This window comes from Acinonyx jubatus, chromosome B1, assembly GCF_027475565.1.
Source record: "Acinonyx jubatus isolate Ajub_Pintada_27869175 chromosome B1, VMU_Ajub_asm_v1.0, whole genome shotgun sequence".
Classification (NCBI taxonomy): Eukaryota; Metazoa; Chordata; class Mammalia; order Carnivora; family Felidae; genus Acinonyx; species Acinonyx jubatus.
Window position 1 is genome coordinate 5,797,994 of NC_069382.1, and position 26,436 is coordinate 5,824,429.

At 40.7% G+C, this 26,436-nt stretch overlaps 2 protein-coding genes across 7 annotated transcripts in view; one reads left to right on the forward strand and one right to left on the reverse strand.

Annotated features, from left to right (window-relative positions):
• The window catches only part of MCPH1 (microcephalin 1), a 269,736-nt gene that overhangs the window by 106,430 nt on the left and 136,870 nt on the right, over window positions 1–26,436 (forward strand). For all 5 annotated transcript variants that reach the window (XM_053216226.1, XM_053216223.1, XM_053216225.1 and 2 more), the window contains one exon: window positions 21,154–21,231. In XM_053216226.1, the coding sequence (XP_053072201.1) occupies window positions 21,154–21,231 (78 nt within the window). The remainder of the gene's footprint in view (window positions 1–21,153; window positions 21,232–26,436) is intronic.
• Window positions 23,329–26,436, reverse strand: part of ANGPT2 (angiopoietin 2) — a 58,555-nt gene continuing 55,447 nt past the window's right edge. For both annotated transcript variants that reach the window (XM_027049971.2, XM_015080154.3), the window contains exon 9: window positions 23,329–24,316. In XM_027049971.2, coding sequence (XP_026905772.1) covers window positions 24,156–24,316 — 161 coding nt within the window. In that variant the 3' untranslated portion in view covers window positions 23,329–24,155. The remainder of the gene's footprint in view (window positions 24,317–26,436) is intronic.

The window sequence follows — 26,436 nt, forward strand, 5'->3', positions numbered from 1 at the left end:
CATAAGCATTATTTGAACACTCTACCAAAGATACAAAGGTGAAAAGATGCTTAATATCATTAGAGAAATATAATTTGCAGCCACAGTGAGGTACCGGCACACATTTAATAAAACGGCTAAATAATAGAATATGTCAACAGATCTTCCAGCAAAGATGCAGAGCACCTGAGCCCTTGTACACTGCTGGTGAGGGTGGAAGGTGGTATGGCTATTCTGGAAAATAGTTGGGAAGTTTTACATGAAGTTCAATGTATATTCACCATGTCACTCAGCAACCCAGCTCTGAGGTGTTTGCCTTAGGGAAATGAAAGCTCATGCTCACACAAGAATCTGTACCTGAAGATTTGTAACAGCTTTGCTCATAATCACGAAAACCTGGCAACAGCACCGATGTCCCTCAGTGGGTGAATATGGATAAGCAAACCATCCTTCCATATTGTGGAATACTGCTCAGTAATAAAAGACAGCAGTGATGCCTGCCACAACGTGGGTGAATCTCTTGCCTTGTGGGCTGCCTTCTGGTGAACCAGCCGGCCTCAGGGTAGGATGGTCCCCTCAGTGGGGCTGCCCTGAGGTACGCCTCCACCAGACGTACCCGCTTCTCCCACAGGACCCCAGGCCTCCAGGTGTCGAGCTGTTGGCATTTCCAGACAGCTCCTACAAAGTCAGCCTTCCAGATCTAGCCTGTGAAGTGCTGACTGCTACAATGGGGCAGAATCTCAAAGGCAGGAACAGTGTGTCGAGGTTCACCAAGAGGAGAAGTGGTAGATGAGACAAGAGAGCCAGATGGTGAAGACACCTTGGCCGTGGTGAAGTCCTTGGATTACATTCCTTGTGTCATGATGAGCTATCAGAAAGTTTATGTCCAGAGAGTGAGATGCTATGACCTGTGTTGTTCAAAGGGTGGTGGCTGCTGTGTGGAGAACTTACCGTGGGGAAGAAAGAATAGCATCAGAGTATATGCCGGCAGATTGTTGCCTTAGTATCCCAGTGAGAAAAAACCACAGCTTAGACTGGGTGGCAAGACACTCTCTGATTTGGACAATACTAGGAGGTTGGGGTTCAGGGATAGGCTGCAGGTCGTGAGGGGACTTGATGGTTTAACAAAGATCCTTTGTGATTTAAGAGGAATCTATTACCGTGGGGTTCCCTTTCATCTTGTGCACCAAGACAGGCGTCATGAAGCCTGTGAGAGAAGCCAGTGCCAAGACAAGACACAGCCAAGGTGGCACATGCCATCCCACACCGGGAGTCACCTGAACTATGAATCTGGCAAGAGGAACCCTGCTAGTTTGATGCAACGGCCTCTGCTCCCTCTGGCTCCCACTGATTGCATTCCAAGTGCTGGTAGCACCAAGAGTACACAAGTCACCCATGGACCCTTGCCATAGGGTCAACCAGCCAGGCCGGAAGCAATTCTCTTAAATATGCATAAGGCGGCACCACCTTGAGTAATTTCTTCTTCTAAAGGGTCCATGGTACTGCATTAGTTTCCTGTGGCTGCTGTGGCCAATTACCAGAAATGTATTGGCTTAAAAACAGCACAGATTTATTCTCTTACGGTTTTGCAGGTTGTAAGTCCAAAATAGGTTTCCCTGGACTCAAGCCAAGGTGTTGTCAGTGCCTCATTCTCTCTGGAATCTATAGGGGAGAGACTTGTTACCTGCATTTTCCAGTTTTAAAGGCTACATGCATTCCTTGGCTTGTGGCCCCTTCCAGCTGTCGCATCCTTCTGACTTCTGTTTCTGTTGTCACACCCCCTCTGACTTCTTGCCTCTATCTTTGACTTATAAGGACTCTTAGGGTCTCATGGGGCCAGCCTGGATACTCCAGGATAGCTCCCCATCTCAAGATCCCTAACTTCTTTGCATCTGTAACGTCCCTTTCACCATGGAAGGTAACATATTCTCAGATTTGGAGGCTCAGCTGTAGACAGCTTTGGGGAGGGCATCATTCTGCAATCAAGTACAAGTACATTCTGCCATAAGTACAAATGCATTAATTCCTGAAGCACCATATTCCACACTTCATTGCACCTCAGGTTGCTGACTTTTAATTGGTTTGAATTCTGTAAGGATAAGCTTTAAGAAAGCTTAGAAAGATGGAGAGGGTAAATGGCCATGTGAAGAGGCAGAGCTTAGAGTGATGTCTCTACAAGCCAAGGAATGCCAAGGATTTCCAGCAGCCAAGGGACTCTTGAACCACATTCTCCCTTAGAGCATCCCGAAGGAACCAGTTCTGCCAATGCATTCCTTTAGGACTTCTTGTCTTCAGAGGTGGCTTTGTTGATTATAAACAAGAAGAAAGACAGTTGAGAAATTAAGAAAACAATAAAGAATAAAATAGTTCACCTTGGGTCTCTGACTATTTTGAAGCTGTCCATGTTCCTTCATGCTTACTGGGTGATGCTGGCAGGGAGCTAGGTTAACCTGAAGAGGGAGGGCCAACTATGTGGACTTCCAAGACAAGAACAAAGGCAGGACGGAGACAGAACTGTAACAGTACTGAACCCTGAGAGCCTTCCTCTGAGTTTTAAAGCTTGCAAAGTAGTGCATGAAAGCATTCACTTAATTTTTTTTAAATTTTGTTCATGTTTATTTATTTTTGAGAGACAGAGCATGAGCCGGGGAGAGGCAGAGAGAGAGGGAGACACAGAATGCGAAGCAGGCTCCAGGCTCTGAGCTGTCAGCACGGAGCCCGATGTGGGGCTCAAACTCATGAACCACAAAATCATGACCTGAGCTGAAGTTGGACACTTAACCGCCTGAGCCACCCAGGCACCCCCAGTTAATATTTTTAACTAACACACTGTATATACCAGTATAGTGATTTTAAATAGTGATGAAGCAGTGACCTGAACATTTACTGTTACTTTTCCCATACTAAGCTACTGATCAAGCCACTGTTAGTTCTATAAGGTATGACTTCTGACAGTTTCATATATTTTATCTTACCTTCCGCTGGGAAGACCAAAATCAACAAATAGTTATTCAGAGAGAATACCTGTGCAAGTTGATTCACTGTTTAAATACGTACAGTGAAAATACACATCCGCACACATAGGTAAACACATACATATGCGTTCTCTTTGGAGGTCCCCAAGTATTTCCATTATAGTATTACCATCATTTACAATGTCCCAATTGGCAGTACATTTACATTAAGATTATGTTGAAATAGAAGACTCACAAGACTGTAACACAAGATCCAGGCCTCTGATGTTTTCACAGTTCGTAGGATGATAACATGAAACAAGAGGAAGATAATTGACTACGGGAAAGTTCGACGCCAGGCTACGTGGCCAGCCTCAGATCTGGTGATTTCACCAACCGAAAGTTGAACCCCCATCCCCGCACAAAGCTGGAATAGACCTGGTTGACCTGCCCGGGTGCTGGGAACAGAAGTCCTTCTCACCAAGCCGCACTTCCCGGTGTGTGAGATGGAGCCACGTACAGCACGTCCCCCCACAGGATTATGTGAGCGCTGGGAGTTAAATGCATACAGTGCTCACGGCAGAGACTGGCAGAAAGTGAGAACCTGACAAATGCCAGCCTTAGAACAGAAGTGACAGTGTCTCCAATTCCCACAAAGAGCTACCAGGATCAGTTACTATCTGTGTCACGGGTTTCGTGCACAGAAAGACTGCATTAACCCTACAATTTAAAAAGATACTTTCTCTCTGGACCAGTGGTATCTTTGCCATGGACAGTCCAGCCCGTCCTTGTTAGCACCCAGGAACATCCGTGAAGGCTCCTGAGCACCGCAGGCACGTAGGAGTTTGAGGGACCTGAGAAGGGCACCCTTGCGTATCCGGAGGTATTTCAGTATAATTGGAAACTCCACTTATGTCAAAGCCACCGTAGTACTGATTTTCGTATATACTTTGGCCTTCTCCAGAACCATCAGGGCACAATTGCTGAAAGGGATCACTTTCACATTTTAAGAGTGATAGTTCTGGCATTCGTATCTTTCTAAGAAAACAGCTACAGACATTGCTTTACCAGTGGTGCCTAAACACGTCCTTACTTGTGAGAAGTACCAATTCCTAAGAAATTGAGAAGGACCAGATCTGCTGTGGCTGAAAGTAAAATGCCTGTTTGTGTATTCGTGCCACACCGGGGATGACTGGGAAATGTTTCGTCTAGCTGGCCTTGCGTGTTTATTGATTTTAATGGGTTCTTGCTGACTTGCACTCTTAAGGGAAAAAAAAAGTTTAGAAATGAACCGAATCTCTTTCCCTGTTTATGTCACTTAAATAAGACAAAGATAGTGACTTCTTCCATGGCCTCCTTCCTTTAATTTCCTAAAAACTGCAGTCACACACAGGCGCCTGGGTGGCTCAGTCAGTTGAGCATCTGACTTCAGCTCAGGTCACGATCTCATGGTTTGTGGGTTCGAGCCCCGTGTCAGACTCTGTGCCAGCAGCTTGGAGCCCGGAGCTTTCTTCAGATTCTATGTCTCCCTCTCCTTCCCCAACTTGTGCTCTCTCTCTCTCTTTCTCAAAAATAAACAAACATTTTAAAATATATATTAAAAACAGCAGTTGCACAAACATGATAAACTTTTTTTTTAAGTAATCTCTACACCCAACATGGGGCTCAAACTCATGCATGATAAATTTTTTTGAGAGAGGATAGCCTCCATTGTCATTAGTAAAGCCAGCCCACATAATTTCTAAAGCTCAGTACACAGTATAATGTTCATCCGCAACTTGTGTATGACTTGAGATGTGAATTCCATATCTCAGGTTTCTTTTAGGATCAAGATTTGAAGCGTCCATATGATATACTTCAAGGACCACATTGTCTTTGTGTAAAGGAATGACTCTCTCTGTCTCTGTCTCTCTCTCTCTCTCTCTGTGGTCCCCCTCCTTTTTTCCTTGTCCCCAATGCAATTTGGGGGATTCTTAAAATATTCTTTTTGGCTAGCTGTATAAGCTTGCCTCCAAGAAAAACATTACTGAGAATGTTTTTATTTTAGGGTTTGTGTGGTATTCTCTGGAAATTGCTTGTAAAGGAGCATTCTAGCAGTTCTTTAAAATTAGATGGTTGTATGCGGCCCAGTTAGTCATATAAAAAAAAAAAAAAGGTCATTTTATAACAAACTTCAGTTTGAATTTTTTATTTAAAAAAAAATTTTTTTTTTTTTTTTTTTTGAAGCCCGTGTTGGCAATTTCTACGTGTTTACAGCGGTTAGTACTCCCATTGTTCGGCCCGCTGTTTTCAGCAGAGAGAATAACTTGTGCTTTTCCTGCTTCGTGACTGAATTGTCTGGCAGATACAGAGAAATAGAAAACCGTGTCAGGAGTTGCTCTGTTTCCTATTCGTGGGAGACAGGAAGTAACACAACAGAAAAATAAAGAAATTGATTTGACCAAAGTATCCCTGTAGACCAAAGCTTTTTTGTCATGTTGTGTTTAAGCATAGTGCTGTGTGAATTCTTTAGAGACCCTGTCTTCTGCCTCTCATGTATTTGGTGTTTCCACCCTTTTCCCCTGACTTAGCTGTAACTCTTCATGTTCAGTGAAAGGCAGTGGGAGACCCTGTGAACAAGGCTTCTTCCTTCTGGCTCCCAATGCATTTAGCCCCATCTCCTTTTCAAAGACACGGCATAGGACTTGAGTCACTCAGCCTGTGTTCAGGTCAAAACATGTTGGTTCCGAACAGCTTATGAACAAGACTTGATGGCAGAGTTTTAAAGCCAGATCAGTTGTAAATGCAAATAAGAACTTCGGTCAGTTCTACAGCCAGATTTCAGGACAGTTTAACTATTAACAAAAGAACAAAAAACACTTTATAATCAGTATTTCATAAATCAAAAGATGATGTCATAATGAGTTAATTTTCTTGAAACAATGTGATTCAATGTTGGCTTCCTCGCGCTGGATTCAGTAAGCGGTGCGTCTGAGTTAATTGGCGCAAACATAGAATCGAAGGTCAGAATCAGAATGCAGCCTGTGGTTCACCCAGTGTGGGCCTCTTGTTTGCCAGGAGGAAGCTGAGTTGCTCTCCTGGTGTAATCACCAGTGGTAGAACCGGGCCTTGAGTGTAGGATTGTCACTGGTGTTCTAGTCCATTGCATTGCCTTCTCAAGACTATTTAAAAAGAATCATCTTGAAAACCATTCTCTCTCTCTCTCTCTCTTTTTTTGTTCTACCTTAATTTCTGAGCACATTCTAAGAATAAGGTTTAGACAGAATGAACTTGGTGTACCACATTTGTCACTAGGGTTTTTGAGCTGTTTTCTTAAGTTCTTTCTAACATTTATTGGCTACAACCATGTGCTAGGCACTTATAATACTAAGCTGACTAAGGTCTACAGCTTGGTTCTTTGATCCCGCATTGGCCTGATTCCAAAGTTCTCTTTACTGTGCCACAGATTATGGCTTGGTAAAGTACTTACACTTTAAAAAGCATTTTCATATCCACTGTTTCACTGGGTTCTTACAGAATGTTTTTGCAACAGAGAAGGACCCTGTTTGTGTGTAGTGATGGAGACATTAGGGGGGAAAAAAAAAACTTGTCTGACTTGAATGTGGATCTTTGAAACAGTCTTCCTCAAGGCATCGTCCAAAGCAGTGGCCATAAGTAGTCATGTCAAAGTGCACCTGCGTTATGACCTTTCATTATTCACACAATGGATTCTGTTTGTGGAGAGACTGTGGTGTTTCGCTCCTTTCACTGAAGTAGTTCCTGAAAACTGCCCGCACTCTTGCTCTGCAGAGCCTCACATGAGATGCAGCGGAACCGACCCTTGGCATGCCAGGGCATAGGTGGTCCTGTTCACATCCCCCACCCTGTCTGCCATCCCTTTGGTTCATCCTGGCAATTCCTCAGGTGTGCTTTTTTTCCGAATTGGAGGCACAGTGCTTTCCTAGTTCCATAATCCCATGATTGAGGACAGGTGAGAAAAGGTGATTGCCCTGGAAAATCGAGGGCTTTGGTGTTGCCTTTCATGAGAATATCTGAGAAGGTTTGTGAACAGGACCGTGATGATCACAGTTTAAAGGAGAGCTGTTTTTGAGAGCAAGGAGTGTGTGAAGTCACTCTGGACACAGCCATTGACTATACTATGAGTGAGGTTCCTTCGCCATTTTTTGGAATTCATAGCTTTATGTTAATAATTCATTCTTTAATGTTATAAAGTGCTAGACAGAACCGAATTAATACACCTGACAACGCGAAAGCAAGTGCACAGGTCCTGAAGCTGAGACTTTGTGTGGAAGAGAAAGCCCTGAGGCATTTTGAGTGAGGAGAAGGAGGAGAGGTATTTGGAGAGGCTTTCAGGGACCAGAGCATGGCTCTGGAAGTCACGATCGGGTGTTTGGAGTATTTTAACTAGAGAGTGACAGGCTTTTGTCTCTCTCGCTTCTATGTAAGGAATGGATCGCAAAAAGGTAACAGTAAGCAGAGTGACCAGAAGGAGGCAGTTTTGATCAAATAGGTCAGCAATTGCCATGGCCATGACCAGCATAATGCAGAGAAGCTATCAGACTGGTGTACTTTTTAGGAAGATCTAACAGGATTTGATAATACATAGTATGTGGGACTAGAGAAGTCACGATGGCTCCTACCTAAATTTTTTACCTGAGCCTCTGAGGGTAGATAGTGGTGCCATTTACTGAGGCAGGAAATACTGGGGTAGAAAAATGTTTGAGGTTTGGGGTATAATAAGAAATTCTGATGTGTACATATTGAGTGTGAGATTCCTATTAGGCATTCAAGTAGAGATATCACACAATATCACATAGGTGTGTGTGTGTGTGTGTGTGTTTTCAGGGTAAAGGTTAGTACTATGCATATTCCTTTGGGAGCCATTAGTGCATAGATGGAACAAAAGCCATGGTATCTAGTGCGTGAGTGTATAGTGAGGAGAGAAGTGAGTTTAACACTGAGCCCCAGGCTGTGCCAACATTTAACAGTTGAGAAAGAGGAGGACGAGCAAGCAAGGGAGACTGAGAAACATCAGGTGGCCCTGAGGAGAGTGTGATGCTCAGGTAGAGGAGGAACTGTCTCGGGAAGGAGAGTGTATTTGACCACACACACAAATGCTGTAAGGCCAATACTGTGAAGGCAGAGGACCAGCCATTGGACTTGAGCAGATGGTTGCTCTCAGGAGCCTTGGCAACAGCAAGTGCAATGATGAGGAGGTTGAACAGTAAAGTAAAGAGCTGGAAATGGCACAACTATTTCTAGATCTCTTGTTGCAAGTGGATCAGAGACATAGGTCCTGGTAGCTGGATGGGGCAACATGAAATATGGTGAGAGCTCTGGGAGGTGGCCAGCTGAAAGATGGTATTTCCGGCGCTTGACAATTTGATTTTATCACAGCGAGTTGGGAGTGTGCTTGTGGAGCACCTGAACCTATTGGTGTAGCAGGAAGGAAGAAACTAGATTGAGGTTATGTCTATTAAAGCAAAAGGTGCCATATTTGGCAAACAGTTTAAATGGATGAGGCTGAGAATCAGCAAATCAAGAGATTCAGCTTTGTTTGACACATCGCTGCCCATCCCTTTCAAAATGATGGCCATCAGGGACTACACTGTGTTTGTTTAACTTGGCACATCTCATGCCAGTTCTTAATTTCTCTAAACCTCAAGTAATCTCTTTCTTGCCTTACCATTGAAGACTGTAGGACTTCCACTATGGTTGATACTGAGTTGCGTCACAAATTCCAAGCTCATTTTTAGAAACAAATTTCAGCTGTTCTTACAGGTGCATCTTTATCTCAGTTCTGCAACTTTCTGTTGAGTTCCCCAGTTGTCTCTTCTGACGTCCAGTGAAACTGTTCTCATTTTCAGTAACAACACAGAATATCATAACTTTAGGTTCTTATCAGAAAAATGCAGCCATGATTTGAGGCACTGGGACTTCTTGAACATAGTTTTTAGCTATCTGTCATTTGCATGTCCTTTTAGGTATCTGTCAGTAATGTTGGGGACATTGTTAGCTCTCCCTTCTTTTAGGTTTCTAAGCTCTGTCCCCAAGTTAAAATAGATTGCCAAAGAACATCACTCTTGAACTCTGTGTCTGCATAAGAACCTCTGTGAATTAGGCTTTAGTGATAACATTAGGTTTTGAAGAGAGCTGATGTAAGAAATACCAGATTTTAGACAACTGGCATACGTGCTTCAAAACTGTAGTTGACAACATTGTACGTTTTGCTACCTGACACTGCCTATGTATGATCTACACAATACATTTCTCCTAAAATTCATTGCCCTGGAATGTTCTCTACAGAAAACTTTTTAGGCTTTTCTTTACCAGAGAATGAGAAATTTGTAACTAAAAGTGGTTTTGTCCACAGAAATAATAGCTTGCCTTAGGTGCATGGTAGAGTTATCAGTTCCATGACAGAAACCTTAGTTCTTTTGAGTTGGTTGTGTTTCTGACCACTGGAGAGTGCCCTTCAGTGTGCAGAGAAATACCTCTCCACCAAATTTTGTTTTATGTAATTCTTTTTTTTTAAGATTTTATTTTTAAATAATCTCTACACCCAATGTGGGGTTCGAACTCACAACCTCAAGATCAAGAGTCACATGCTTCACCAACTGAGCCAGCCAAACCCCCCTATGTAATTTTTTTTTTATTTTGGTTTCATTGGATAAATCACAAAACAAGAAAGAATAGTCTACAAATACTTTATTCTATTCACAGTTTTTTAATTGAAGTGTAAGTGATGTATTAGTTTCAGGCATACAACATAATGATTCGACATTTGTTACGTATTGTGAAATGATTGCCACAATAGGTCTATTTAACATCCATCACCATACATTTTTTTTTCTTGTGATGGGAACTTTTAAGATCTACTGTCTTAGCAATTTTCAAATAGTCACCATGATGTACATTACCTCTCCATGACTTGTTTATTTTGTAGCTGGAAGTTTGTATCCTTTGACCTTCACCGATTTCTGATATGCCATATATACTTTTTTGTGGTAGAACATTTGTTTCAATTGTTAAATTTTAAACAATATTTTTTGTTGGTACAACTTACTTAGAGATAGCCATACCCTTCTTGGCACAAGAGACTAGGGCAAAGTAAAAGAGACTGACTCTTGGCAAAAGAGACTAGGCACAAGAGACTAGGGCACAAGAGACTCCTTCAAACATAAAAGCAGAATTTCTTTAACGGACCTGGTTATTTAGCAAAATACAAGCTCTTTGAGGGCAGAGACCTGTCTTTTCTCACCTGGCCCAGGACCCAGGGTGGAGCTGGAATACAACACATACTTGTTGGATGAGTAAGTGAGTTGGTAGATGACCAAACATAACTTATTTCTTTAAAGATCCCTGGAACTTTTAGGGTGCATGGGTGGCTCATTCGGTTAAGCGCCTGACTTCGGCTCAGGTCATGATCTTACAGCTCATGAGTTCGAGCCTCACATTGGGCTCTGTGCTGACAGCTCAGAGTCTGGAGCCCGCTTTGGATTCTGTGTCTCCCTCTCTCTCTGTCTCACCCCCCGCTTGCACTCTGTCTCTCTCTGTCTCTCAAAAATAAATAAACGTTAAAAAAAATTACAAAATCCCCAGAACTTCTATTTGCCTCTGATGAGCTAAAAATGTCATATAAAAACATTGTACATCATTATAAATTATGAAAGTACCCATGCAGTTCATGATTTTCTTGTTAAAATTCATGAAAATAAGATGACCTGATGCTCTCATTTAAGAAAAAAAAAATCTTTACAACTTAAATTCACAGAAAGAATAAGAAACAGTGGTTGTTCTTAGTAGCCATAATATTTGGCTTATTGTCTATGATGGTAATAATAATTTCTACTTTGTTTTTCATACACTGAAGTGATGTTTCTGATGTTTGTTTTAGTTACATTGGAATGTGTTATATTTATTTCTTTGTTTTCATTTTGATAAGAAAAGTACGAGCTTGTGTTATTTATAAAGATGTTTGGACTTCACATGGAAGTATGCTGGTGAAATGCTGGGTCACCCTGGTCTTTGCTTAGCAATGTGTAAAAAGTGGCTCATAGTGGCCGTTAAGCTCTAACATCCAAGAATAATCCATTTTCATTTTTTCCGGCTGGAAAAGATTAGGTGAGCTATGAGCGGCATAAATCTCACTTAAGTGCCTGTGTACTATATAGCGGAACTTTTTTGTAACAATATTTTGAGCATATATCAATGTACGGCGTCTTTTTCCTCTTTCTATCTGGTATTTAGTCTCTGTCAGTATCTCTTAAAAAGGAAACAGACTTCTTAACTACTTATTTTTGGTACCTTATTGCTTATCTTATCTGTCTTGGTTAAATAGGTTGTATTAAGGTTTTGGTTTCCTGCCACTTTTTTTTTTTTTTTTTTTTTTTTTTGAGACAGCCAGAGTGCTTTTTAAACTTAATAACAGATGAATCCTCTGGGGGTCTTATTAAATGCAGATTCTAGTTCAGTAGGTCTGGGTCCTAAGCTTCTTCACTGGCTACCAGCTCCCAGGTGATGTGCAGGTTGCTGGCCCTAGGACCGTGTGCTGAATTGGAAGGTTCTAGAGACCAGCTGGCCATTTCTGGAGGACGAGGTGGCACTGCTTCCAGACATAGACAATGTAGGGACAGGGGCTTTTCCGCCAGGAGGCTTAGACTCTCTCCGCATGTCAATACAATACTCCACTGTGGGCACAGAGACTTGAAAAGTTTTAGTGAGTTGCTTATAGTCACAGTGATTGAAAATGGTGAATTTTAAATTTGAAGTCAGGCTGTCCTCAATTCATAGCCCGTAATCTTCCTGGCATCTACTTGTAGAGATAGCCTAGAGAATATTTTTATCTTGTACCACCTTAAACTTGGATAACTTTATTCTGTGGCTGCCCACCACTGTATGTGCTTTTGAAAGGTTAACAGATAAGAGACTGAGTTTTAAATATTTTTTTAATGCTTATTTATTTTTAAGAGAGAGAGAGAGAGAGAGAGAGAGAGAGAGAGAGAGACAGAATGTGAGCAGGGGAGGGGCAGAAAGAGAGAGGAAGACACAGAATCTGAAGCAGGCTCCAGGATCTGAGCCATCAGCACAGAGCCCGAGACGTGGGGCTCCAACTCATGAACTATGAGATCATGACCTGAGCCAAAGTTGGACGCTTAACCGACTGAGCCACCCAGGCGCCCCGAGAGTGCCGTTCACTGGCTGTGTGACCTGTAAGGCAGTTACACTCTCGAAGCTTCATTTTCCTTATCTGCAAAATGATCGAAAGGTCATCGAAATAAAGTACTGAGTAAGTTCTCAATAAATATCAATTATGGTCATTAAACAAGCATTTTTGATACCCATCAGTAGCCTTCATTCAAATCATACCTTGACCTTGAAAACATTATGCTCAGGGAAAGAAGCCAGACCCAGAAGGTCGCATAATGTCTGATTCGTCAGCTATGGTGTTTGTGGAATACACAAACGTGCAGAGACAGCCAGCTGGTGAGAAGTGGACTGGGGCATATGGGGAGGTCGCTTGCTGGGTACGGGGTATACTCCCAGAATGGTTATTTTGAAATGAGAGAGAAGTGAATATGTTAAATGCCACTGAACTGTACACGTTAAAACGGTTAATTATGTATTTTGAGAATGGCAACTCAATTTTTAAAAATCATCTGTGGAAAATTGCCTCATTGAGGGAGGCATTTCATCTGCGGAATAGGTTTATATTTTAAAATAACTGTGGAATCATGTAAAGCATTTCTTGATGTTAAAAGATGTGTTGGTAACAGAGGAATGGCTTATTTTGGAACAAATATTATTGCCTTGAAACTTTGCCAGTTCAAGTTGGTCCTTTTGGAAGACCAGACCTCCTCTGTTTTCTGGCTCCTAAGTGTTTGGGACATAAGCACCCTATATGCCCTATTAATTTGTCAAAAATTATACCGTTGATAGCCCCAACTTTTTAAGCCTGATGTTTAACCTAGAAATAACTTCATTGCCTCAACTATTTCATTAGCTACATGGATACATTTGTAACTTAAAATGACGGATAGTGTTTCCATGTGACAGAAAGGTTAACTAACTCGCCTTTTGTCACAGGGCTGCAGAGAGACGGAGATTGGCTTAACCCGGTTGCCTGGATTCTGTGGTGTCAGAACATTATATTGTGTAGTTGTGGAAAAAACACAAATGTTATTCACCCTCTAGGAGAAGTCAAAACAATGTGCATAGTAGCAAATTCTCTTAAGATGTTGTTGTTTGAGCAAATTAATTACTCTTATAACTGAGACAAAGAATCTATAAACTCTGATGAGAAAACATTTGTAATTTGATTTGTATTATTTTCTTGTTAGCTTAAAGTAGCAAAAGATTAGTAATTACTACTTTTGTTCCTCTTCTATAGGAAAGAAGAGATTTGAGGGCATCCTGGGTAGCTTAGTGGGTTAGGCACCCAACTTCGTCTCAGGTCATGCTCTCACAGCTCTTGAGTTTGAGCCCCGCATCGGGCTCTGTGCTGACAGCTCAGAGCCTGGAGCCTGCTTTGGATTCTGTGTCTCCCCCTCTCTCTGCCCCTCCCCTACCCATGCTCTGTCTCTGTCTCTGTCTCTCTCAAAACTAAATAACCATAAAAAAATTTTTAAGGAAGAAGAGGTTTGCAAATGCTAAATATATGTTTTTACACCTCCATAAACGTTTACAGCTCCCGCAGTTGGTGGGTGCAAGAATGGGTAGGGCAGAGAGCAGCACAGATAACCCCAATCTCTTCTCAGTGATTAGAGCATGAAGTATGCTTTTGAACTATTTGACTAGATTCCCACAGGTTAAATCTGAGGCATAAGTTTCTGTCTGTCAGATTTGATTATAAGGTCATCAGTGGATATGTTGAACAACATGAAGTCTTTCATATACAAAGAATATTATTGATGTTTCCCACAAAGAAGGCCCTCTTTGTCCATACCTGCTATGTTCTTACGAGTATTGTTAGTGCTACAACTGCATTTGAATTTACCAATTAAATATGGTAGATAGTAAGCTCTAGGGACAGGTCCAAAAACAATGACTGATTCAGCTGGCCATTTAGAATCTCAGAATACACTTAATATTACAGTAAAAAATTGTGAATGTTAATGTTTTCAACACAATCAATAATGCTTTTAAGTGAGTTAAATCAGCTTTATATTACAGTTGTGATTTTTGTACTGGCAGTCAGTCATTAACCATTTGGAGTCATTAATTTTTTCAAGCTCAACCCAAAATCACTATTTCATGCCACTTTTCTCTCGCTCCCAACCTTCTCTCATCACGTGTACATTGAAATAATTCCACACTGTTTTTCCTCTCTTTAAAATTATTTTTGAGAAGTTAGTAATTGAGCGTACCTTGTTTAGTGTTTTTGCTTACTAAACGCTTTTAGAATAAATTAATTTTTTTCTTAGCTGAAGAAAATTTCTCATGCAAATAAGAAAACATTAAGAAATTATTAGATATTAAGGAATTAGTGTTAAGAGAAATTAATTTGGTTCTGGTTTGGAAAGTGACATGTAGGAGCCGTTGGGTGGCTCAGTCAGTTATGTGTCCAACTCTTGATCTCAGCCAGCTTCGTGAGTTCGAGCCCCACATTGGGCTCTGAGCCGATGGCACAAAGCCTGCTTGGGATTCTGTCTCTCCCTCTCTCTCTGCCTCTCCCTTGCTTGTCTTCTGTCTCTCTCTCAAAATAAATCAATAAAAATAAAAGTGACATTTACTGATCATGAGCTACAGTACTTCCGACCACTGAATTTTCTAACTGTTCTTTGGAGATTAGGAAGTCGAAGCAGTTAGTAAAAGCACCATGACCACTAGCCAGCACCACTATGAAATAACAATATGAACTTTTAAAATTTAAAAGTGAAGAAATACTGTGCTTTCCATACATAGATACATTCACTTATGCCCAGAAACACTTTGGGGTTATGCTTTCCTGTGTGTGTGTGTGTTTTGTTTTGTTTTTTAACTAATCAAATCAATCTACCTCACAAAGGAGTTCAAGTAATCGTACTGTCACTGTTTCTCTTCTGCACTGTATTGGGGGGGCGGGTCTTAGTGCAATAATGGAGCTAAAAAAAATATGCACACAGATTGGGAAAGCAGCAAATAAAACTGTTTATTCACAAAAGACATGACTGGCTACATAGAAAACATCAACAAATCTACAAAAAAGCTCCCACAACTAGTGAGTTCAGCAAGGTTATAGGGTGTAAGCTCAATATACAAAATTCAGTTGTATTTCTGTGTACTAGCAATAAACAACTGGAATCCTGATTTTTTTAATGCAATTTATGGGACGCTGGGTGGCTCAGTCAGTTAAGTGTCCAACTTTGGCTCAGGTCATGATCTCACAGTCTGTGAGTTCGAGCCCCGCATTGGGCTCTGTGCTGGCAGCTCACAGCCTGGAACTTGCTTTGGATACCGTGTTTCCCTCTCTCTGCCCCACCTCTTCTGGCACTCTGTCTCTGTCTCTCTGTCTCTCTCTCTCTCTCTCTCTCTCTCTCTCTCAAAAATAAACATTAAATTAAAAAAAGAAATAAAATGAAATTTATATCAGCATCCACAGAAATTAAAATATTTAAATCTTGACAACATATTTGCAGGTCTATGCTGAAAACTACAAAACACTATGAAAGAAATCAAAGAAGACCTAAATAAAAAGAGAGATGTACTATGTTCATGAATTGGGAAAATGGATACGTTTCTTGAAAAATATTTCTTTATTTTAAGAGAGAGAGAGAGAGAGAGAGAGAGAGCTATGCACAGGTGAGCAGTGGAGAGGCAGAGAGGAAGAATCCCAAGCGGGCTCCACACTGACCGGTGCAGGGCCTGACGTGAGGCTGAGTCTTAAAAACCTTGAGATCATGACCTAAGCTGAAATCAAGAGTTGGAAGCTTAACCAGCTGAGCCCCCCAGGTGCCTGTGAATATGTATACTTTTTTTTTTTTTTTTAATATGTATACTTTTTAAGCTGTGGGTTGGTTCTCCCTTCTCCTTTTTATTTCTTGAAGTATAGCTGACATATAATGTTATATTCATTTCAGGTGTACAACAAAGTGATTCAACATTTATGTGTATTAGGAAGTGATCACCATGATAAATCTAGCCACGCTCCAGTCACTATACAAAGTCATTACATACTAACTGTCATTCCCTATGCTGTACGTTGTATCCTTGTGTCTTCTACCCCCTTCTCCTAGTTTTCCCATCCCCTTACTCCTCTCCTCCCCCCACCCCGGCAAACCACTAGATTGTTCTCTGTATACAGGAGTCTGTTTCTGTTTTGTTTTTATTTTTAGATTCCACGTATAAATGAAATTAGATGGAATTTGTCTTTCTCTTTGGTTCTCCCCATTTTGATCTATAGATTCAACTCAGTTCCAGTTACAGGCTCAGCAAGATTTTTTTGTTTTTTTTGTTTTTTGTTTTTTTTTTTTAGATATTGACAAGCCAGTTCTAGTTGCAAAAGCCCTTTTGAAAGAGAAGAGCAAAGTTAAGTTGGATGATCACACAATAGAGGAATCTAGGTGGTAGTTAAATGAGAACTCTCTGTACTGTAAGTCTAAAATGATCCAACCTAAGTGTTTTTAAACATCCAGTATAATTTATGAGGCTTTATAATAAAAAAAAAAAAAATGGCCTACCCTGCCTGTCTTGCTGTTTCCCAGCCTGGATTTTCACTCCTAAATTAGCCTTCTGATAGTTTGCCCACATATTTCTAAATAAAATGCTTTTCTTGCTGGTTGTTGTTTTTTTGTTTGTTTTTTTTTTTTTAATTTACTTGGAGACATTGACTTCCTTCTGAGGAAGATCATAGTATGCCTGTATAGCTGTCTTTTAGTATTATCCACTCTTCCGTTCCCCAGTGTACTCAATATGGTTATGATTTTTAACATTTATTTTGCATGTAAATACACATTGACGCGCGCGCGCACACACACACACGAATGAGTATATGGGTGCTTTTTGAACTGAACCATGTAAGGTACTATGATTCATTTCTGGTAATTTTTGTTTGTTGGTTTTCCCGAGCTAATCACTGACAGTCATTTTGATTGCTTAGTTTTGTATGTACCTGTCACCAGCTCCCTGCAAAAATTTCTAAAAGCATTATAATTCTTCTCTCAAATACGTCTATACACCAGTTCACCTTCTAGTCTCATTTATTATTCTTGGAACACCACCCATGAACCCCTTTGTCTTCTTCCCCTTGAGACTGGTTCTCTATCGTCTATAGAGCTGCTATTATCCAGGGACTTCCATCACTGTGATCCCAGAAATTCCATTCTTACTTGGTTTGGTCCATGTTTACAAGCTAGAGGATTTCATCAAATGGGCATAAAGTCATGTCCAGTTATGAGGCTCTGCAAAGCTGATTGAAACTCTGCCTGCCTGAGTGGCTTATAACGATTAGATGTGAATGGAGGTGTTTGAGGTGTGAGCGTTAGTATTTGTGTCTTTTTTCCCTGGGTTGATTAGCGTACAGGAAAGCATGGCTGGTGTCCTGCCGTCCTGCCTGCCTGCGGGGGTTCTGTGCCGGCACCCCGGGAGGAGGGACGGGGGGCGGGGGGGCGGGGAGTGGAGGGCTGGAGAGGTCTCCCCTATGCTTTCCACCACTGCTCTCACACAGCCTGTGGGACTTGGCTTTTCTGTTGTTCCAGCAGAGGGTGGGCTAGGGGGTAGGAGGTTTCTCCTGTTTACCCTGTTCGACGCCCCATTTTCAGAGGCATCCACTGCCACCAGTTTCTTTGCCTTTCAGGGAGTGTGTGGAGGGACTTTGGTGCTTCCTCTTGACCTCCTTTTCCAGACACTTAAGTCCGAACTTTCTTTGTCCTTCTCAGTCATTTGTCATTTATGTATCTGCTTTGCAGCTTCCAAGATATCACCCTGTTTTATCTGCTGTGGACTCTTTTCTCACTATTTTTAATTCCATCCTTTTACGTGGAATATTGGGAGATTTTGAAGGTAAAGATGTGCTCATTTTGCTGTGTGTGAACCCTAAGCTGGCCTCATTGTCTTCCTTGCACATGATGCTCTGATTGACTTGCTTTCACTATCGATACCATTTTCTGGCTTGGGTTCACCGTAGCTCCACCGACTCGCACTGTTCGAATAGAATGATTAGATTTATATAAAATGAGAGAAGACCATTTGTGTTTTGCCTGGTGTGGAATGATCTGCATGGTCACACCTCCATTGTGGAAAGTTGTCTCATCAGTAGCTATGAATCTAATAATAAAGCAAGAAAGCACCTCCCATTTAAATTCACCAACAGGGTTCAAGTTTTATGAATGACAGTTCTAAAATGTAAAAATATTAGATTCATTTGCAGTGGATGTTGAAATAAGTCGGCCCTCGTTTTAAGGGCTTTAAGCATGGGATTTGATCCTCTGTGTTTATGCAACCCAATTTCTTACTTTAGTTTAGCTTCTCAATTATTTTTATCCTATCTCATATATGACGAGAAATAATGTTGGGTTCACCTTTTAGTTCACTTACAGCCTTAACTGTGACCTTGCAAAGTAGATTTTCCCAATATGGGACATTCTACTAAGGTAAAGATAAGTTTGGCTAATGAAAGAACTGAAACAAAAAGCTTGCACTGTACTTCTGATTTAATGATTTCATTGCAATCAAATTAGTGTTTTCTGCTATCTCTGTTCAATATTAATTCCTGGGATGCCTACATAAATTAAATTTATTAATTCCCTTACCAAAATTCTGTAAATGCCTTCTGGTTTTGTTTTCATGTCATTTAGAAAGGGACAAACTCAGAACATAAATTTTCTTTTATGAGGTTAAATTCAATTAACATTTTAATGTGGACTACATCTGAACTCAAATGCCACATGCATTTTTAAGACTGGTTCCTTGGATTCTCTCTCACTGGTACCTTTTCAGTATACTAATTCTTTCACATTGCCTCATGTCTGAAATGAACCTGATCTTGAAACTGTTTTTTAATGTTTGTTTATTTTTGGAGAAAGAGAGCGAGAGTGAGAGAACAAGCAGGGGAGGGGCAGAGAGAGAGAGGGAGACGTAGAATCTGAAGCAGGCTTCAGGCTCTGACTGTCAGTGCAGAGCCCAAAGTGGGGCTCAGAGCCATGAATTATGGGATCATGACCTGAGCTGAAGTCAGATGCCTAACCAACTGAACCACCCAGGCGCCCCTGATCTTGAAACTTTTTACATGTTATTTCCTGGGCTAATCTCAGATGTGTAGGGAAGGACACACATGTCAGTGTATCTCTATAAATGATGCCATACACTGACTGATGAAAGTAAGGTAAACACTGTGTTAATTCAATGTTTCAGCCACCTCTAAAGAGCCAGGGAGAAACATGATTTCAGCGTACCATTTTTCTCATATCTTCTGAAGACACACACACACACACACATTTATGTTGGTTAGCCAACAGAAATCAAAGGAAAACAAAGACTTAACTGACATAATGCTGGTGTATACACAGATCCAAGTGTTTGTGGAGCAGAGTCTCTGAGAACATAACCCATTACTTGCTCTCTCTAATGAAGACACATTTCCCCACGTTATACTCCATTCCCATCCTGTTATCTGGGGCCCAACACCGTCAGAGCTCTTTCTCTTGCCTCTTATGATTGTGTCCGGCTTCTCCCAGCCAGCAGTCCTTCCGCCATGTGCAAATGCCCCTGCATGCACACGGATGGAAGCAGGGTCCAACTCTATTTTCTTACCACTTCTTCCAAAGCACCCTTTAGCCAAAAAAAGAACCCGCTTTAATCCTGCCATGGCACGTGAAATTTCTCTCCGTGCTGGAATGTCCTCTCCCTTCCCACTGTGTCTCTCTTTGCCTGATGAAGACCCCGTTTAAAATGTCACCTCATCCGTGGACCCTTCCTTGATTCTCCTAGACTGAGTTAGTTTGCCTCCTTCTATAGGTTCCCACAGAACTGTTTTGAGAAACCACCATTTGTGGTTTGCCTTCATGCCTCCTGCCAGAGAGTGAACTCCTCTGGGACAGGATTTGTGTTTTCGGGACCTAGCATGGGTTCTAATTCACAGTAGGCTCTCAGTCAGTTGTTCCCAGATGAATGGATAGTGAGCTGAAGAAAGCAGTTGTTACGTAAATAAATGTGTCTGTTTAAAGTGAGATCCAGCCCAGTGTTCAGAATTACCATTCGGGTTCTGTATCTTGTTATTGTCTTTATTCCACTAGCATGCTCACTTTTTCTTGGAAATGAAATATTGCTGACTCACGTTGGAAAAGTACTAGCTTTATTTTATGAAAAGAAAATATTTAAGACCGATATCCCGTAGATGGGTCTGAACCTTAGAAACTACCAAACAGGAAGACTCCCTCCTCATCCCCAGTAATTTGGCAAAAAGAACTTAAGCTTTATGTAGCAACTCTAGTAAAAAGAGTGAATTCACTGGATGTAAGAAATGAAAATTGCAGATAAAAAATAAACGTGGGATATGTAATTCAGTTTGATTATTTTTGTTAGAAAATTCTATTGGTTCATAGAAATAGTAACAGATTTTCAGGGAACTGGTTCATCAAGTAGAGAAGACTACAGAATCTTGAACATTACTGAATTAAAAACAAAAACATTGTTTTGATCATTTAAAATATGTGGGTTCAAATAACAATAATAAATATTAATAATAATGAAAACTTGTTTATGAGACATTTTATCCTTCCAGAGTCTGGGAAGGATTTTCAAGTGCTTTAGGAGAACTTCTGAAAATACTCATCCATGTTAGAAACAAAGTCACATGCCAAGAGGAGTCGCTTTTTGAATTTAAGCTTCTGACCTATCTTTTCCTAATAAATGTTTTTTTTTAAATTAATAAAATCCTGGAATATTTACTGAGGATTTCCTATAATGACTCCTTAAATTGGAAACTTGGAATTCCTAAAAAAGTAATTCATATGTTTGTTATTGGGGTAATGTTTAGTATTTGGCCTCCGTAGGATAATAACCCAGATTTCTAATCATGGTGAGACTTTTTTCTTAAACAAGCGTTTATTATTCATAAGATCGATGCAACATGGAGATTCTGATGGCACTTTGGTGTTTAAGACACATCTGGTTCAGATCTATGGAGCGCACATTCACTGCTGGGCTTTTTGTTTTGTTTTGGCTACATCTTCAAAGTAGTTTATTGTCCACCAAGAGCCTAATGAATCTATAATAAATGTTGTGCTTATTGTGTCACTTGTAGGTACTGTGGTCTTTGGAGCTGGGTCATTGGATTTCCGAGGAGCCATTTGAACTTTCTAACTACTTCCCCGCAGCTCCTGTAAGTCATATGTTATTTTATTATGGTGAATACAATTTGGTATTCTCAGGAAATTATTATTTGCATAAATACAGACTCAGATGTTTATTAAAGTGAGATCAATTATGCTCACAATTAAAAACACATTTTCATAGAACTTAACACTTTTTTAATCTATTTATTTGTGAGAACAAATGTAGGAATGTGAGAACATTCTGCAAAAAATTGTGAGGAATGAAATCTCAAAGAATTTTAATTATAAAAGTCCTCAGAATTGAGAAAAACAAAATGAAAAAGGACTAGGTTCTTGAGAAGGTGGTATGATATATTGTTTACTGCTTTAAAAAATAATGCTGTTACTGCTCATAGAGATAGAAGTGATAGGTATAAAAGTTGTGGCCAGCTAGCAACATGATACAGTCCTTTTGTTTCCGATGCTTTTCCTAAACACAACTTCAACTTCACTGAATTTTAAATTATAAGTATTTCAAATGCTTAATGGAGATTCTAATTTTTTAAAAGATTAAGTGATAATTAAGTAGGTAATTTCACTTTTAATTGGAAGCAGGATCGTGTAGATGTTGGCTTTCATTTGCAAAAAAGTTAACTGGTTTGTGACCGAGTTTAATCTTTTGGAAGATTAACACCTGAAAGATGAACGGTGATTTTAATATGTGACTGGGGCTGGCATTGTTCATTGTTTGAGTATGCCTAGGACTCTCGTATAATAGGAGGTTGGACTCTGCCTTCTCATCATTGTAGTTTTCTAGGGTGTTGGGTTGCTTTTGTTTTCATTTTTAAGATCATTGTTTTGATATCCTCAACTTTATAAATATTTTCTTAAGGAGAGAAGAAATTCCTCTCAGCAAGACTCTGTTTGAAATACCGTGTAAGGAACTGAAGTGTAAAGACACAAATCCCCCCTACTCTTTGTCATAAGAGAGTATATGTAACTCTGAACAACACAGTGAGGCTTGTCTTTGAAATGCATTTTACCTGCCTGCATGGGCACGTGGTATAAATTAAGTACGTGGTTGCCAATTTTTCCTGTAATGTCATTCCCCACCTCAGTGTCTGCCATGTGGTCCTTGAGATGATCACAGAAACTTAGGGTTTCTTTTGAAGTGGAGCTATCATCCTATTAACAGATATTTTTTTTAACTTGATACAAAGCTGTGATACCTCTGTTGAACTTATAAAGCCTACTTAAATGTAATAAGACAAACTGTTCAAAGATGGGGAGGTTCTTCACTCAGTGTATGTGTGGGAAATAGTGTAAAGTGTATAAAGTACAGCGAGACAGTGGAAAATGTGACATGCTGGACTCTTCTGGAGTCCATAAATTGACTCAAAACATGTAGCATGTGTTTTAAAATGTAGTTGGGGTGGGGGCATATGGGGTAAAATAAATTACATAAGAAAAATGGAATAAAGGAAAAAACAGAATGGTGGAACAGTGTATGGTGAAGAAAGACATGAGGTAAATGCTGGTTTCGAATTTGGCTCTAAGCTTCCTAGCAGCAGCTGACTCCGAGGCAAATATGTGAGAAGTTGCTTCCAAATTATAAAGCATTCCACGATGTACATTAGTGTTAATTGGACGACGAAAACTTCAAACGGAGTTAAAACTTGAGGGGTTTAAAGTTTTGCAGCCCTTAAATCCGTGCTCTCAGAATTTTCTGTAAAGATCTGAATCTACTCTAAATGTCAGATTTTTGTTTTGCACTCCAAAACAGTTACTTTTTTTTAAGTTTGCTGGTCGACATTAAAAAAAAAATGTTACTAATGCAAATTATTTTTACTAATAAAATGTTACTAGTGCAAATATCTTTAGGGGTGAAACTCGCTTGAGAAGTATAGCCTCGTAAGTGCTTTAAATAGAAAGGTTTTCTCAACCACACACTAAATTGTAGCCTACCTCTCTAAAATACGTCTGACTGGAAGAGGAAAAAAAAAAGACCTCTGTAATAGAGTAGCGAGGAAAGTATAGTAAAATCTGTTGGTCAGGGAACTAAATGCATAATCTTCATCATTAAAAAAATCAAATTTTTCCTTGTTGTGAGGCACAGTCAGTTGTTTCAGAATCAAATTACAAAGTTGAAAATATTATCCTAAATGTTCAATGTAGTTATCTAATAAGTTATATTTAATTACTAAAAATACCTTCATATTTAACAGCCAGAAAGAAAAAAAAATAGTACAATCTTCATATAAACTGAAAGGACACACATTTGTATTAATTTCAGAGATCTGGGAGGTTGGTTTCATCTTTAAAACTTGAAATATATATCTGAACATTAACTTAAAAGTGTGCTGTCCACGCATATGTAAATATGCTGTTTTCAAAATGAAAGTTTAAAGCACCTAAGAGGAGCAAACAATGCGTTAGCTGTTTTTCCTTGTCCAAATAAGCTGCAAATAAGCACTTCCCAGAATGTCCCTGAATATATAATATATTTTAATGGCTTAGAGAATTTTTTTTCTTTCTTTTAATTATGGTAGTGATGCTGAACTCGGGACATATGGATATTTATACAATCTATAAACAGTACTTAGAAGGACGCAGTTCCAAGGTTATCTGTACTGCGTAGCGTGAGAGTTCTGTTTTCCAGTTATTTACGGATGAACTCGACACAACATTCTTGGTTGTGACAACAGCGTCTGTGAATTGTCAGTCCTAAATTCGCAGGCCTCACTCTATCTTCCCATAGGCGTTCCAACAGGTCACCATAACCAGGGTTGTGCTCGGGGTTCACGAGTGATGCGGGTCTAAGCGAGGAGGTGCGAGGGACTCGGGGCCGGAGCCCGTGGACCCCTGTGCACCGAGCGCGTGCTGTCCGTCTCGAGACGGTAGAGGAGACAGCATGTGGATGAGTCTTTGAGAGCTCCGGGATTAAGTCTTTGAAAATCGCACAGCCCGTCCCTCCTCAGGCGCGTGCAGGCATTTAGAAACCTGCGGGTCGGATCATCATGGTCGTGGCCTTGAGCGAGTAGCCTGAGCCTTTCCAGTAGTACCACTTAATGCCGCTGAACTTATTTGTGTTCTGCCTCTGCGGGTAGTACATTCCGTTCAAGTTGGAGGGACCGCACGCATCAAACCACCAGCCTGTGGAAGTAAGGCGCACAAGGAATTAGGACTGAGGCAACCCTACCCGTATCTCACCACTAGAAACGCCCCACTGATCCACCAGTGACGCTCCGTGTGTTTGGAGTAGACACACGCAGGGATGCTTGAGCATAGACCGAGCCGCAGTGACAGTTGCGGGTGTGCCGTTCCCGCGTCACCAAGCTGAAGTTCCAGTTCCATACGGCAGATGTTTTCACAGGCTCGTGCTGTGTAGAAAGGCCAGTTCCCCGTAGGCCTGAATGGTGAGTGGTCCCCGGTCCTGATTTGGGGAGTACCCCAGCACAGTGGAAAGTGTGGGTGAGTCACATAAGTCAAGAATTGTTCGAAGGCTCTGCTGGCTTCTGTTCCAGTTCCAGGAACTTAGTGGGCCAGGCTGATTCAGGCTCCCCTCCCCCTCCCGTGCTTTTTTTCTTTTTTAAATGACTCCAAGTTTTAAGCGCTCAGAAGAGCTAGATACGAAGGAAATCGTTAAGCCCCACAGACAGAAGGGAAATTTAAAGCTATCGTGGTGTGCTAAGGTGAGGGGGTGCTGTCTGGTACAGCAGCGGCGGTGGGGAGGTGGGTCCACATCTACTCCTGAATGGCTACCCTTAAGGGTTTTTGTGTTTTTTTTTTTTTTTTTTAATTTAAAGGAAAGTTTTTAAATTAAGTTTATTTTGAGAGAGACAGTGACAGCGTGAGTTGGGGAGGGACAGAGAGAGGGAGAGAGAATCCCCAACAGGTTCTGCACTGACAGTGCAGAGCCCCATGTGGGGCTGGAACTCTCAAAACCACGAGATCATGACCTGAGCTGAAACCAAGAGTCAGGCGCTTGACTGACTGAGCCACCCAGGTGCCCCTAACCTTAGGGTTTTAAAGCTCTTAGCTAGACACAGGAGTGTGCAAGAGCTCTGGTTTTCAAGGAGAAGGAATAGCTTAGATCTACATGCATTAATCTAAAGCAGTCCTAGAAACATTGTGTGGAAGTCCACAGACAGTATGGTGCCATTTATGTTAGATTTTAGAATAACGGAAAAAAACACCTATTATTGATGTCTGCATTCCTAGCAAACTAAATAATGGAAATGAACCTGAGTTCATTGGTTACCCCAAGGGGCAGGTATTTGTTGGGCGCCTTTAGTTGTATCTGTGAAGTTCTGTTTCTTTAGGTAAAAAATATTTTGATACAATGATTCTGTTATCATATTTGCACATCAGGCTGTGATGATCAGTTATTTCATCCAGTTGCCTGAATTCTTTCCTGATGGTGACAGCTCATGGGTCAAGCTGATTCAGATTAATGGCGATTTGATAAGACATTTGTGCGTGTGCTATTCAGAATCCTTCACAAATATTTAGGAATGTTGCGGATTTATAGATCTGTCTGTTCTAGAGCCTCCTGGCTGACTTAACTATAAAATTTGCTGTCCATGCAAAACTCTAGCTGATTGTTAGGCTGGTTTACCCAGGGCCCAGGCTGTGAGTTGGAACCTGACCTCCTCACAGTCAGGACCACTGCACTTTCTCTCTTGGGCTGTGTTTCTTCTCGCCGTTCTCTTTCCTGCTCCCACTCTCAGCCCTAAATCTTGATTTGAGTAAATAAATATATTGTTTCCTTGGTTATTAATGCACTTCTCTGACTCTCTTGAGTAGCTCATGACATACGGGTGGTCTGAAAGCTGCCTCCCTCTCGACTGGACAGCTGGGTTCAGTGTGGGAATGACAGATGGGAAAAAAAGATTCAGTAGATTTGGTCCCCCCCGAACCTACCCCTTTCCCCCTTTTTGTTGGCTTCAAAAAGGACAATGATGGTAGGATGAGGGAGACAGGCAGCTTAAATACTCAATACAGTAGCTTTCTCTTGCTGAAATAATTATGGCTAATAGGGAAGACCTGTACTGCCAGTATATATTATGTTTGTACGTAGAAATATATTATCTAAAAGACTGAATTTTTAATGGATCCTCATTCTTTCAGTTTTGTTTAAAAGATGTGTAAATTGCTGAGTTTCAAATTATTTTCAGAAGTAAATCCTTTCTTTTGACTGTAAATGATTCTTAACTGAAGTGCAAACACATGATAACCTTAGATCTTGTTTGTGTAGTACCTTATATTTATAA